This window comes from Equus przewalskii, chromosome 1, assembly GCF_037783145.1.
Source record: "Equus przewalskii isolate Varuska chromosome 1, EquPr2, whole genome shotgun sequence".
In the NCBI taxonomy this organism is placed as follows: domain Eukaryota; kingdom Metazoa; phylum Chordata; class Mammalia; order Perissodactyla; family Equidae; genus Equus; species Equus przewalskii.
The window spans coordinates 83618030-83632469 of NC_091831.1; the positions used below are offsets into that span (position 1 = coordinate 83618030).

Genomic DNA, 14440 nt, shown 5'->3' on the forward strand with positions numbered 1-14440 from the left:
TGGCCCGGGTTCACCGGCCCGGATTCCGGGTGCAGACATGGCACCGCCTGTCAAGCCACGCTGTGGTAGGCATCCCACACATAAAGTAGAGGAAGATGGGCACGGATGTTAGCTCAGGGCCAGTCTTCCTCAGCAAAAAGTGGAGGATTGGCAGTAGTTAGCTCAGGGCTAATCTTCCTCTCTCTCTCACACACACACACACACAAAGTCATTTTGCCAGCAAGACTAGTTTATTTGGGAATAGACAAAGAATTGCAATTCAGGATGGGCATCCTATGGCAGATCACAGGCAAATCCAGCAAGCGAAGAAGAGCAATGTTAATTTATAGAGAAAAACGAGGAAGTTGGGAGGGTTGTTTTGAACAAAGGTCCATCGGAGGAAAGCCAGGGTTCAGGGCGATGACTTCGTTTCTCATTCGCTTAGTTTGCTGCAGTGGTTGATTTCCTCCTTGAGATGCAACGTCCGCCTTTCCTGTTCAGGCCTGTAATTGACGGTTTTTTTTCCCGTTGGAGATTCTTCTCGTTGGGGTCTATAATTGACCTCAAGTGGTACTGCGTGGGAGCCCCCCCTCAGGCCTCCCGACTCCATTTCAAGTGAGGTTTTCCTTTACTAATTTTCCTAATGGACACAACATTCAAGGCTGTAAAACAAGACCAACCCTCCCTCCCCCCACACACATATTCCTTTCGGTCCCCACTAACAGACGCCGGGAGGTCTGAGCTGCTCCCTCCCGTCTGCCCCGCAGGCACGCTGTGCTGGCCCCGTGAGGATGGGCATCCGCGACCCGGCGCACGCGGGTTGGGAGCGGGCAGAGGACAGGAGGGCCCTTTCATCAGCTTCTCCATCAAGGCTGCGTTCACTAGCCTCGACTGGTGCAGCCCACGCGGTCTGAATAACCGTTATAATTATAGGGGCTGCGCATGCAGAGGGGACTCAGGCGACGTCGCCCTGGGTCAGATAATCACCACAGTAGTGGGTGGCATGGGCTGCGCCACTCCCATCCTTGGGCCAGTCACCGTTTCAAGTGTCCCCGACATACATTAATCCTAGACGGAGTACTGTTATTAACCGAATTGAGGAAGTGAGCCCAGAGTGCTGAAATAAATTGTCCCAAATCGCACAGCAGGCGAGTGGGGAGCCCGAGTGGGAACCCAGGTGGTCTGGCGGCAGAATCCGCGCTCTGCAACGCCTCTCTGTTGTCTACTGAGATTCGGGCGGACGAGGAAACTTTCGCGCCGCGCCGCGCGCCCAGGAGTCGGGCAGGCGGCGCTGGGGCCCGGGACAGGGTGCGAACAGTCTGCCCTGAGATCCAGGAAGGCTCCCTAAAGCACGGGTCGGAGCCGGGCGCGGAGGACACATCTGCGGAAGGTGGAGGCGCATTCCTAGACGGGCAAGGCCACCCGTTGTGAAGGGCCAGGTGCAGAACCCTCCATCAGCCGCGGGCGGAGAAGGCTTAGCTCTGCCCTCCGGGAGGGGCTGGGCCTCGCACCCCACCCCGCCCGCAGCCGCAGGGAGCCCCGGGCGCCCCACTCGGCCCGGAGCCCTGCGGTATCTGTGAGCGCACGGTCAGCTCTGCGCCCCTGGGATCGAGTCGGGGAGGAGCTGCGGCCTCGATGCACTAGGTCCCTGCCCCCACCGTCCGCCGCCACCAGGCGACAGAGCGACGAGGGACCGCCCCCTGCCCCGCACCGCACTTTAAAGGCCAGCCCCGCGGCATTGGCGAGAGGCGCGGAGACCGGCGAGACGGAGGCCCGGGCCGGCGCCCCGACGGCCGGCCGGAGCAGCCCCATGGCGGGTAAGTGCCCTCGCCTCCCCTCCCGCGCCCCCGGTGAGGCGCCCCGGCCCCTCGGCCACCGGCTGCGGCGCTTGCCTCCGCCCCGCCGGCCCCCGCTAGGACCAGCCCCAGCGCACCTTGCCTCGGGCTCCTGGCGCGGCGCTGGGATGCGGTGGAGAGCGAGGCCCCCTCCTCGCAGACACCTGAGGGTCAGGTGCTGGGGGTCTCGCCTTCTCCCTACCCCACCGGGTCCAGACCCCAGAGCCTGGAAGCCCCACGTCCGCACGTGAATCGAAGGGGACACTTTCCCTGCCTGGCCTGGGCACGGGCGCGTGGGACCCAGCGTCGAGCGCTCTTGGTGGACGCCGAGGGGAGCCTCCCAGGTCCCCGCACATGTGGAGGTGCAGGTGCCGGCAGCTGAGGGTCCATGTGTCTCCCTTTCTCACACCCGCTGCCCCACTCCTCCTGGTCCACACCCCCTCCGCTGCCTCCCACCGACCCCACTAAGTGTGCTCGCCTTGATAAGGGTTGAGGAAAGGAGCGGGTTTTAGAGAAAGTTAGGAGTTCAAGCACGAGTCCAGCCTCTCACGGGTTCCAGGACCCCAGAGGATAGGGCTCTGAGAGCATCTCAGGGCATCAGCCCTTTCCCCACTTTCCTCAAGAGCATGGTGCCCACACCCAGCTCACCCTCAGGCCTGAACAGAAGCCCCGGGAAGATGGAGGTTCTGGGAAGAGGTTTAATTTCTACTCAGGAGCACAAGGAAATGGTTCCTTTTAGCCAGAATCCCAAGTCCAGGGCCAGCTGCTTTCCAAGGAAAACCAGAAGACTCCGTCCAGGGCCATGGGACGCCAAGGGAAAGGCTTTTCTGCTGAGCCCCAGCAGAGCCTGCCAGCAGCACCCCTCCTGGAAGCAGACACAGGAAGCCTGCTTCTGAGTCCTCCCGGGGTCTAATCCAGGGGATGGGCTGCTGCCCAAATTCTGCCCCCAGCAGGCCAGTGGTGTGAAGGGGATGGCCTTTCCCCAGCCTCACAGTCCCCATGGTCGCTGCCCCCAGAGCACGTGGCCCTAGTGATTGGAGGCATTATTGGGGGGCTGCTGCTGCTGCTGCTGTTGATCGGGGTGAGCTGCTGGCTCTGGAAGAGACTTTGTGCCACGTCCACCTACGAGGAGCTGCCAGGGACCACAGCTGCCTCCAGCGTACAGGGGGACAAGCTCTGCCCGCCGCATGCCAGGACCCAGACAAGCAGGTGAGGCGGGATGTGGGGGTCACGCGAGCTCCTGGCCTTGCTCGGGGCCCTCCCTGCGGACTTTCCCCTGGAGTGGGTGGAGGAGGAAAGGTCTGTTTATGGAGCACCTCCTTTCTGCTGCCACCGTGCTGGGAGTCTTGCAAAGAAAACCCAGGATCCTCACCCAGCTAGGAGGCAGGCAATTTGGAAGCCTTTTTCTAGCTGAGAAAACTGAGGCTCAGAATAATGGGTCCAGAAAGCACAGCTAGGAAGTGGCAGCACAGGCATGCAGACCCAGGCAGGCTGACTCCAGAGGCTGTGCTCCTTGTCCAACTCACCACTACTGTGGGCAGACAGGTGTTGGCTCTGGCTGTGTGTGTGTGTGTGTGTGTGTGTCCTGCTGTGGTGCTCTTGCCTCCTCCTGTCTCCCCTGGCTTTTCCTTCTCCAGCTCCGGGCACTTAATCCTCTAGGCTGAGTGCTGCGAGGCCACACCATTTACTTGCCATGTACATGTCATCTCCCTGCCTCTGGACAGGCCACCTGGTATGCCATTCGTGGTTCCCCCTTCCGTCCAAGGCCGAGACTGGGTGCCCTTGCACCGCAGAGAGTGGGCTCAGGCCCCACGGGACCTCTGCCCAGCCCCGGAGCTCCTGCCCCACACCACCGGCAGCAATCCTGGTGAGTGCACCCACCAGGGCCTGCCCAGGGGTCAGGGTCTGCTCAGGCCGGGGCAGACCCATCTGCTTTCACGGGCCTGCCTCCGGAATAGAGCCTGGGTGGGCCCGGGGATGCCAGAGTTACCCAGAGACTGCTCTTTCCAGGTACTTGGGTCTACCCAAGTCAGATATGGCCTCGTGTGCCGTTTTGGAGTTAGCCCTCACCACACCTCCATAGGGAGAGGGGTTATCACCCCATTGTGCACATTCATAAACTGAGGCTCTGAAGGTCAACCGTACCTCGCCACAAGGTCACAGAGGCAGTAAGCAGCAGACCTGGGGTTGGAACCCTGGTGTTCCCAGCGCAGAACCTGTGCTGGGTCCTGCTCCAGGATGATGGGTTAGCCGATCCAGAGGGCAGAATGGTGGCAGCTGGGCACAGAGCTGTCTGCCCACCTCTTTGCTCCGAAGGCCTCCCAAGAGACCTTCCCAGGAACCACCTAGTAATCAGCTTGGCCCTCCTAATTTGAAGAGGGAGAGAAGAAGCAACACTTTATCACTGAGACATCCTCTGGACCCCATGGAAAGGGGCCAGGCCAGGTGCTGGGCACTGTGCCCCCAAGGCAGGCCCTGACCTCTGTGGATGGGGGCCGATCCCAGAAGCAGGGGTTGAATGAACGCTGTGGACTCTACCGGGGGCCCCAGGGAGAAGCAGGCCTGGGTGTGCGATGCTGTAGTGCTGAGAAGGCCTCCTGGAGGAGGTGCACGGGACAGAGACGTGTGTTCAGTCTTAAGAGGAAAGTGGGGCGGATGTGGTCACAAGGGGCCGTGAACTGCCTTGTCAAGGCTCAGTCAAGAGGGAGTGGGCCAGGAGCGGGGCAGTGAAGCCCAGAGCTTGCTGTCCCCCATGCCCTGCCTTCCTCTGGCCCACCGGACCTCCCAGCCCCTGTGTTACAGGAGACGCGTGCGTGGTGGGGACCATCAACCCAGAGCTGTACAAGTTCCCCGAGGACCAGAGTGAGAGCCACTTCCCTGAGGGCTGCCTGGGGCGGCTGTGGTTCTCCGTGGAATACCAACAGGAGGCCGAGCGGCTGCTGGTGGGCCTGATCAAGGCGCAGGGGCTGCGAGCCCCCTCAGAGACCTGCAGCCCCCTGGTGAAGCTGCATCTGCTCCCTGATGAGCGGCGCTTCCTCCAGTCCAGGGCCAAACGCAAAACCGCCAGCCCGCAGTTTGATGAGCACTTTGTCTTCCAGGTACGGCCACCTCCGGAGCAGGCAGGAGCTGGTGCATCCTGGCTCCGGGGGAAGGAGCAGACAGTGTGCAGGAGAGCCCAGCCTGCCATGCTAGCCAGGGCCCCAGGACTCCAGGACCCCCTGGCCACAGGCTCTGCTTTACCTGCCTGCTGGGTCAAGGCCCACAAGAGCCCTGACAGCTGACGGCGGGGGCAGGGGAGAAGCTTGGGGCTCCTCCTGTCCCAGCTGCCTGCAGGAGAGAAAGAGAAAACACATTCTTGGAACAGCTACTGCATGCAGGCCCTGGCCCATGGGCTAGGAGCCCTGGAGCACTGGGGGGTTTCTGGCGAGGTTATTCAAAGAAGGCAGAGGGTGAGACCCTCCTGTCAGTGGCCAGCGCAGGACCCGAGAGCCACCCTGGGGCAGGTGGTGCCTTTGCCACACCGTGGGCGGTCTGGCCCAGGGTCTGGAGGTAGAGAGACTGTCTGGGCACTGAGCCCAGCTCACAGTGGCCTGGGAGCCTCAGCAGGTGACGGGGGGCCCTTGTGGGACGCCAGCAATCAAGAGCTGTCGAGAGGCCTTGGACAAACATTTTTAAGAGCTGGGCAGCAGGCTGGCGGGCAGGGTAAGGAGAGGCCGGTCAGCATCTGGGAAGAGAGTGGTTGCTGAGGCCAGAGCTCCAATTCTTGCCCTCATCCAGGGCTCAGGGCTGAGAAGCCGGGTGGGGCCCAGCCCCCTGCCCTCTACTGGGGCCAAGGCTGTGATGCTCTTCTCGCAACATCAAGATCCAAGGGGTGCAGGCTGGCTGACCAGCACGGCCACACGGCATGCTCCCCCACTTACTGTTCTTGACTTACCACCTCCCTGTCCTGTCCCCGCCCCAACTTGACCCCGGCCTCTCAGAGTTTTGAGGGGAGAGAGGAAAGAGAAGGAGAAGAGAAGAAAATCACTGTTAATTCACCATTTGCCATAGATCAGATACTGAGATTGAGGTTTCACAACCCAGAGAGTAAGAACCACTATCGCATTTGACAGGGGAGGAGATAGGTCCCTGGGAGAGGAGGGTTGGGGGGCCCGAATCAGGCAGTAGAGACAAGCAGGGTCCCTGGGCCCCAGCTCGGGGCCGCTTCCACCTTTATGAGCTGGCAAGTCATTTGGAGGTCCTGTTAAACGGTGGATGCCACTCACACGTCTGGGGGGGTGGGCCCAAGGTCCTGCAGTTCTAAAGAGGTCTGGGGAGGGGGCCATGGATGCTGCTGGTCCTCGGACCACGCTCTGCATTTCAGGGCTCTGGCACATTCTCCCACCTCCCTGGGGTATTGGCCCCGCTGCTGAGAAGAGTCCCCTGAGGATGCCTGGGTTTGGGGTGTGCTGGTCCCTGGCTGAGACACGCATCACCGAAGCTCCTGTGTCCGCAACAACCTGCCACACCATCCCATCCCCTGTCCGCACACTTGGCCCCACGCCAGACCCTCTTCTCCCCTAGGTGTCCAGCAGGAGCATCACCCAGAGGGTGTTGAGGTTCTCGGTGTACCACGTGGACAAACAGAAGAAGCACCAGCTCCTGGGCCAAGTGCTCTTCCCCCTGAAGAACGAAACCCTGCTCGGTGACTGCCGGCACGTCATCTGGAGGGACCTGGAGGCCGAGAGCCTGGAGGTAAAGGTCAGGGTCCCCAAACATAAGCCACCACTGGTCAGACTACCGTGGGCAGCCAGCAGGTGTGACCCAGCACCTGTTGGCCAGCGTCAGCCCTTAGCGTACTGCTTACCACTCTTGCAAGTGTGACCCAGGGTGCTGGGCCCGGGGGGAGCTGCTTGGGAGGAGGAGGGTGTGTGGAGCCACTCCTGGGCAGGGAAGGAGCATCCTGAAAAATTCATATTTGGATTCCCATCGAGATCAGACAGCTGTGAAAGGTGACACCCCAAATGGACCAGCCAAGGAAATTATTTACCCGTGTTCCCTTAACCTGCAAGAAGGATGCGGGCGGCTCGGATGGGCTTTGGAATCCCCCAGACCTGGGTTTGAATCTTCAGCTCTGGTCCTCACTACTGTGTGATCCTCAGCAGACCCCCTGCAACTTTCCAGACCTGTTTCCATCTATAAAGTGGCGGGTGGGCGTAAAGGAGGGAAAGTGGGTGCCTTGTGGTAACCGTGCCCCACTGCGGGGAGGAGGGAGGAAGGCACTGTCGGGGGTCCGTGGCTCCTCCAGCACCTGCCCGAGTGACAGGCAGCTTTCCCCTTGGCCTCTCCAGCCTCCCTCGGAGTTTGGCGACCTCCAGTTCTGCCTCAGCTACAACGACCGCCTGAACCGCCTCACCGTGGTTGTGCTGCGAGCCAAGGGCCTCCAGCTCCAGGAGGATGCGAGTTGTCTCAGTAAGTTTTCCTCCTCAGGGCAGGCTCCACCTTGCGAGCTTGCCTGGGGCTGGAGTCTGACCCTCATCCCTGGCCATCCAGTTTCTGCTTGCATATGGCCGGTCATGGAGCGCTCACTACCTCCTGAGCCACGCCCCTTGTGGATGGTTGTGTGGGAAGGGCTTCTTTATGTTGAAGCCAAGGCTACATCCCCTTGGCCTCCATCAAGACCCCTAAGACTGGCTTGCCCCACCTTTTCCTAAGGCAGCATCTTGGTTCCTTGAACTGTGCAGCCACCTCCACCCCTGCCCTTCTGTGAAAGGCTCCAGTCCCTCCAGGGCAAGGCCTTGTACCTCCCCGCCCCTAGGGAGGGCTGCCCGGCATGTGGAACGTGATGCTGGGCTAGGAGAAGGGGCATCCCAGGCCAGCAGGTGGCTATGGTGTCTGCTTCCTCCAGCATCCCGGAACCCAGGAGCTGGAGGAGCAGAAGCCCTGCTCTGCTCATCCCATGCATCCCGCCCACAGGGGGGCCCCCAGCACAGTGGTGGGTGTCTGCCAGCCGTGTGTCTCTGCGCCTGGGTCACTATAAGCAAGCTGGCACTCAGCCTTCCGCTGCGGATCCACACGTCATTTGAGCCCCACCCAAAAGAACTTGGCCCTCTGAAGGAGAAGGTGTTTAAGGGGCCCCAGGGCGCCTGAGCGCCCAGCAGGCCAGGCTCCCTGCCCCCGAAGGGAGGGATGGGTGTGTGGTGCTAGGCTCCAGGAAACAGGCGCCAGCCAAGCCATTGGTGCATTCAAGAGGCAGAGAGGAAGGAAGAGGAAGGGAGCCCAGCGTTCCCGGCTGTAAGGCAGGACGCTAATCAACTTCGCTTCCTCTCGGAACGCCCTCTGGCTGCAGCGGCTCTGAGTGATGGGGTCCCAGCGCCCAGTGTGGGCGTGTGCCCTCCCCGCCAGACCGCTCACAGGCTGGAGGCTGGGCCCCTGCCCGCCCCTCCCAGCCCGCGGTCTGCGCTGCCCCTCAGGTGTGTTTGTCAAAGTGTCCCTGATGAACCACAACAAGTTTGTCAAGTGCAGGAAGACTTCTGCTGTGCTGGGCTCCACCAACCCCGTGTACAGCGAGACCTTCAGCTTCAAGGTCGACCCCGCCGAGCTGGACACGGCCAGCCTCAGCCTGACAGTGCTGCAGAACGCCGGAGGGGACAGTAAGGCTGCTCCCCCAGCCCCAGGTGGTTGGAGCCACAGGCAGAGGAGGGGCTGCTGAGCATCGAGTCCACTTGGCCCCAGGGAGGGAGCTGTATGGTTTCTGTTCTCCACCTAAGGAAACCAGCACTCAAAGAGGCAGAGATACTTGTCCGAGGACACAGAGCTTGCTAGTGAGGGAGCTGGGATTCACAGCCAGCTTTATTCCAGTTTGACTGTCCGTGGCACCCTAGAAAGCGGTTCAGGGCTGGCCTCTGCCACCCCCTCCTGGGCCAATCACCAGAGAGGTTGGGAGGCAGCATGGCTCTAGGTGACCTGAGGCCGTGGGTCGTTGTGTGCCCTGCCTGTCCTTGTGCTTCCTGGACAGGGCTTTGGGTCCTGGGTGAGGCTCAGGGTGGACAATGAGGTGGAGTTGTCCCAGCCAGCTCTCCCACACTGCCCCACACCCCAGGGCCCACTGTCACCGTCTGGGGAAGCAGAGCCATCTGGCCAGCTGGTCTCCTGGGCCAGCGCTTAAGACCCCTTCTCCACTGTGGCAGTTGGTGGGTGAGGATTATTGTTGAATGTTCCCGCTGGTGGAGAAGTGGGCTGACGGAAGACGGCTTCTTTGTAGAGGGGCCCCGTCCTCCCTCGGCTCTTCGATGGGAGGCAGGCCGATGACGGCCACCAGAAGGGTGAGGGGCAGAGTGGGGTCCCCTGAAGGGCAGGCCCTCCACTTGGGCTCCCTCTCCCACCATCTCCAGCTCCAGCGCACAGTCAGGACCTCTTTGTGGTCTGGCAGCTGATGCTTAAAGAAGGACAGGGCCAGATACCTTTTTCAAAGGGAAGAGTGAGAGGGAGAGAGAGAGAGAAGGCGCTGGGATGCTGCTGAGGTGATGTGGCTCCTGTGCTCCCAAGAGTAACAATGTTTCCCCCCTGCAGAGAGCTGCGAGCTGGGCCGGGTGGTGGTGGGCCCCTACATGTACACCCGCGGCAAAGAGCTGGCGCACTGGGACGAGATGCTCGGCAAGCCCAGGGAGCTGGTGAAGCGCTGGCACGCACTTTGCCACACCACTGAGCCCTGACTCAGGAGCCGACTTTCCCCATGGTCATGCACAACAGCCACAGGCCTGGACGTTCATCCGGCGCCTCACTGGGCTGTGGGGCCAGCCTGAGCCAGGGGAACATGAGTGCTGATGTGCAGGGAAGAAGAGGGCACAGTGGAGCCCCAGCCCGGGGCAGCAGTGTGGCCGGTTACACTGCGCCAGCCTGGGAGACTGATTCATCCTTCTGTACCCATGGAGCTGCCTGAACATAGAATCCTGGCTCCCAGTCATCACAGTCCCATTTGGACCGGAATCTCAGGCCTTCGGAAGAAAGACTCTGTTTAGTGAAAGCACAGCCATGCGTGTTGGACGAAAGCGCAGGGCAGACTTGGGTTCCAGCATCTTGGGAAGCTGATGATGTGTTGATGCTAAACCTGCACTGCTTTTCAGCTGTGGTTTCTCTGCCTTCTGCCCAGCAGAGAAAACAAACTGCTCTGGGGGAGATGATGGTGGAGGGGGGATGCCCACAGCGCTCATTTCCACACTAAATAAGTTGGTCCACAATAAATAGCACAGTCTGAGAGCTGGGTTCGCGTGTAGGTGTGGAGCAGTCCCGGCAGGCCTGGGCAGCACAGCGTGCCCACCGCTCAGGAGCGAAAGCTGCGAGGATGGAGACTCGCTGGCTTCAGGACCTGTGGGAGAATGCTGTGAGCAGCCCAGGTACCAAGCGGGGGACAGGTTCTGGGCATCCGCTCCTGTGCCAGGTGAGGAGGGCTCACCTGTGTTTAGGTCCCTCCCCGGGTGTATGTCCACTCCCACCCCACGTCATATCAAGTCTTGCCCGCGGCGCGTCCTCCCCAGAGACCACATCCTCACAGCCTGGTCTTACAGGTGCGCTGCTGCTGGTTCCTGTGGTCTCCCTGGTTAGCTGCATCCAGCCCCTGGGACTCTCACTTTGGACAGGAAATGGTGAATGCACGTAGCCAAAGCATAACCCACGGGGCTGAGGGCTTTTCTGGACTAGCTCTCTAGCAATTCCACTAGGATTATTGTGTGTGGTAGGTGTCGGAGTAGAATTCATCGAGGTGGCAGTTGCCACAAATCGCCATCATCAGCTCCCCATGGAGCTGTACTCGAGGTAGTGAGCAGTCATCATACTTGTCATCGTTACTTAACAGGGAGTTTGTATTTTCACTCTAATGCTGTTGAACTTGCAGAGTCAATACATCGTTATTGTGTAACTAGAACAAAACCTTAAACCACTATCGTCTCTTTTTTTATGCAGCGAAGCAACTTCAGCAAGAGAAAGTAGCGAACGTTACGCTGGGTTTGTGCCTCTCTGCCTTCAAATTGTGTGTCGATCTCTGTCGATACACAAATTCAAGCTTTGCCCGGCCGTGGTCCACACAGACAGAATACCTTGTGTTTGCTTTTTCTCACTTATTTCACGTGCACATTTTCAACACAGTCCACACCCCGGTAATTTCTTACACACATGTAATGGGAGTTCTCTGTATGTGTGCATAGCAGGCCACTAAAATGGAACTGTGTCCATTTCACCTGCAGTCCTGAGATAATAGGTGACAGCCATTCCCACGTTTCAAGGTGAGGTTCATGCTTATCAGTGGCCTTTCCAGGGCCACTTGGAAAAATTGGTAAGTATCCCCTTTGCAGGACAGAATAGACTAGTGTGTTCAACTCACAGCTGAAAAATCTCAATGGCAAGAGACTGGCAGTTTCTACGCTCTGGTGGAGAGGAAGACGAGGTTGCTGTATTGGACTGGCCCCAGTATTAGACAGGGGCAGGGCAGAAGAGACGTGAGGGCTTCACGTGGACCAGAGACAGCTGGCCTGGGTTGTCTCAATCCTGTCCACAAGGTGATCCTAGCAGAAAGAAGTTGTTTGCATTCCCGTAAAATGTTTCAGAACCAGCTTGTCAATTTCTACACCAAAAAAGTGCTAGAATTTGATTGGATTTTCATTGAGTGTATGGACCAGTTTGGGGGCCATTTAACATCTTTCATCCATTAACATGGTATATCCTTCCATTTCTTTAAGTGTTTTTGCAAGTTTTCTTCAAACTGTTCTGTGGTTTTCAGGAAAGTCTTGCACATCTCTCATGAAATTTATTCTTAGGGGTTAATTTGTTGGTTTCTAAGTATGTACAGATTCTATTGATTTATGTATGTTGACTTTGAATCTAGCGAATGGCCTCGCTAAAGTCGCTTAAATTGTAATAGTCTGTAGATTCTTCATATTTTCTTTGTATATAGTCACGACCTCTGCAAATGACAAGTTTTATTTCTTCCTTTCCAATCTTTACGCCTTCTTTATCTCTTGCCAAATTGCAGTGGCTGGGCAGCTGGGCAAGAAAAAGAAATAAAAGGCATCCAGATTGGAAAGGAAGAAGTAAAACTATATTTGCAGATGACATGGGTTTGTATATAGAAAATCCTAAGGAATCCACAAAAAACCATTAGACTATAATATAATAAGCTATCTATAAACTGTAATAAACTATAAGTTCAGCAAGGTTGCAGGATACAAGATTGATAGACAAATTGCATTGGTGAGGCCCTCCAGCAGAATGCTGACTGAAAGTAGTGATGTGGGCATCTGTGTCTTAATCTCAACCCTGGGGGGGAGGGGGAGAAGCTTTCAATATCCACTATTAAGTGTGATGTTTGCTATAGGACTTTTAATATACTTGTGATCACGTATTCTCAATTGGTTAACGTTTTTCATCACAGTGTTAAATTTTATCAAATACATTTCTGCATCTTTTGAGATAATCATTTTTCTCCTTTATTCTTTTAATATGATGAATTATGTTGGTTGATTTTTGGATGTCAAACCAAATTTACATTCTTATAATAGAAACCAGTGGTGTGTGTATGTGTATACACACATATATGATAATACTTGGACTTGTTTATTTAAAGTTTGGATTTATTTGCTATTACATTTTTTATTGCTTTTTAATATCTTTACATCTCAACATCATTTTTTTTGTTAGGACTTTACTTTTTCAGAGCAGTTTTAGGTTCACAGCAAAATTGAGGGAAAGGTACAGAGATTTCCCAGATACTCCCTGCCCCACACATGCACAGCCTCCCCCATTATCAACATCCCCCACCAGAGTGGAACATTTGTCACAACTGGTGAACCTACACCAACACATCATTATCACCCAGAGTCCATGTTTACATTAGGGTTCACTCTTGGGGTTGTACATTCTGCGGGTGTGAACAAATGTATAATTACATGCTATTACATTTTTACGTATTTTTGCAGTTATGTTCATAAGAGATTTTTCTATAACTTTTTTATTGTAATGTCCTTGCACTTGAAAAGAATGTATATTCTGCAGCTGTTGTGAGCAGGTGTATGTATTTCTTAGGTCAAGTTTTTAATCAATTGGTCAAATCATCTGTCTTTACTGATATGGGGGCATCTGTTTTTCTCTTCATGATTGAGAGACGTTGAAGTCTCCCACTAGGATTGTGGATTTGTTTACTTCTTTTGGTTTTGTCAATGTTTGTATATGTCCTATATGTTACCAGGCTCATGCCCATTTAAACTTGATATTTTTCTGGAAGGTTGAACCCTTCATCATTGTGAAATGGTGCTCTCCACCACTCATAATGGCATATTTTTTCCATATATTTTTTCAACTGTCTTCTGTTCTCATGTTATACGTCTTGAACACAGTTTTTAGTTGTCTATCAACCTCTGTCTTACGTGTATTTTGTTCATTTACATTTAATGTAATTCACTGATAGCGTTGTGTTCCTGTGTACCATCTCACTATCTGTTTCCATTTGTCCTGCATATTTTGTTTCTTTTTCTCTTCTTTGTTGCCTTCTTTTGGATTCAGTCTTTTTTTTTTCCATTCCATCTCTCCCCACCCATTCGTTGCCATTCAGTCTATTATTCCTTTAGCAGTTACCCTGGAGATTACAGCTTTTATCTATTATGTCTAATAGTCTAATACAAATTTTACTTTTTATCACTCTCCAGACAATTTTAGAATACTCGATCTCTACCTCCATTCTGGGTTTTTTTGTGTTATTGATATGATTGATTTTAATTCCACCTATTTTTTACACCTAACAAGACATTACTATAATTGCTATGTTCAGTCAATATTCATTTATATTCACCTACAGGATTAATCTTTGTTTCGCTCTTTATTCTTTTCTGCACTTTTGTGATTCTACCTGAGATAATATTCTTTCTACCAGAAGAACTCTCTCTAGTATTTCTTTTAGTGCAGATCTGGCAGCCAATTTTCTCAGTTTTTGAATAGAAATATCTATTTCAAACTCATTTTTAAAGGATATTTTCGTGGAAGTTGAATTTTAGATTGACGTTTTCTTTTCTTTCAGCAGTTTAAAAATGGTATTCATTGTCTTCTCAATTCCATGGTTTCTGGTGACAAGTGAGTTATCAGTGCTATTGTTTCTCCTTTGAAAGTGATGTGTTCCCCCTCTTGGCTGCTTTTCATATTTTCTTTTTGTCTTTGGTTTTCCCCAGCTTGAGTATGGTATGCCTAGATGCAGTTTTCTTTTTATTTATCCTGCTTGGGGGTCATAAAGCTTCATCAGTTTTGGAAAATTCTCAGCCTACATTTCTTCAAATATGGTTTCTACCCCTTTCTTCCTCTCCTCTTCTTCTGCGACTCCAGTTACACAGGTTAGATCTTTCCACCATTTCCCACAAGACACTTAAGTTCTTGGCTGTTTTTCCATACTCTTTATGTCCTCCTTCAGCTTAGAGTTTTTATAATGCCCTCTTAAAGTTCAATCCATCTTTCTTCTGCTAAGACTAATTGTAGTTAACCTATATGCTGAGTCCTTAATTTCAATTACTGCATTTTTCAGTTCTAAATTTTCATTTGATACCTTGTTATAGATTCCAGTTCTCTGATGAAAGCCTATTTGTCAATCACGCCAATATCTGGGTCATTAG

At 54.6% G+C, this 14440-nt stretch overlaps 1 protein-coding gene across 5 annotated transcripts; it reads left to right on the forward strand.

The window, feature by feature from the left end:
* Nucleotides 1–746: 746 nt before the first annotated feature.
* On the forward strand, nt 747–10721 carry LOC103550402 (synaptotagmin-15). 5 transcript variants are annotated; one of them, XM_008519270.2, is made up of 8 exons: nt 747–1796; nt 2831–3023; nt 3539–3681; nt 4617–4912; nt 6378–6548; nt 7145–7265; nt 8267–8446; nt 9366–10721. In XM_008519270.2, exons 1-8 carry the CDS (start codon nt 1790–1792, stop codon nt 9506–9508), a joined length of 1254 nt encoding a protein of 417 aa, XP_008517492.1. In that variant the 5' UTR covers nt 747–1789; the 3' UTR covers nt 9509–10721. The 5 variants fall into 5 exon arrangements, with proteins under 5 accessions (XP_008517492.1, XP_070425701.1, XP_070425698.1 ...); XM_070569600.1 differs by having other exon boundaries at nt 1392–1796; nt 2765–3023; XM_070569597.1 differs by having other exon boundaries at nt 1690–1796; nt 2768–3023; nt 4603–4912.
* Nucleotides 10722–14440: the final 3719 nt, after the last annotated feature.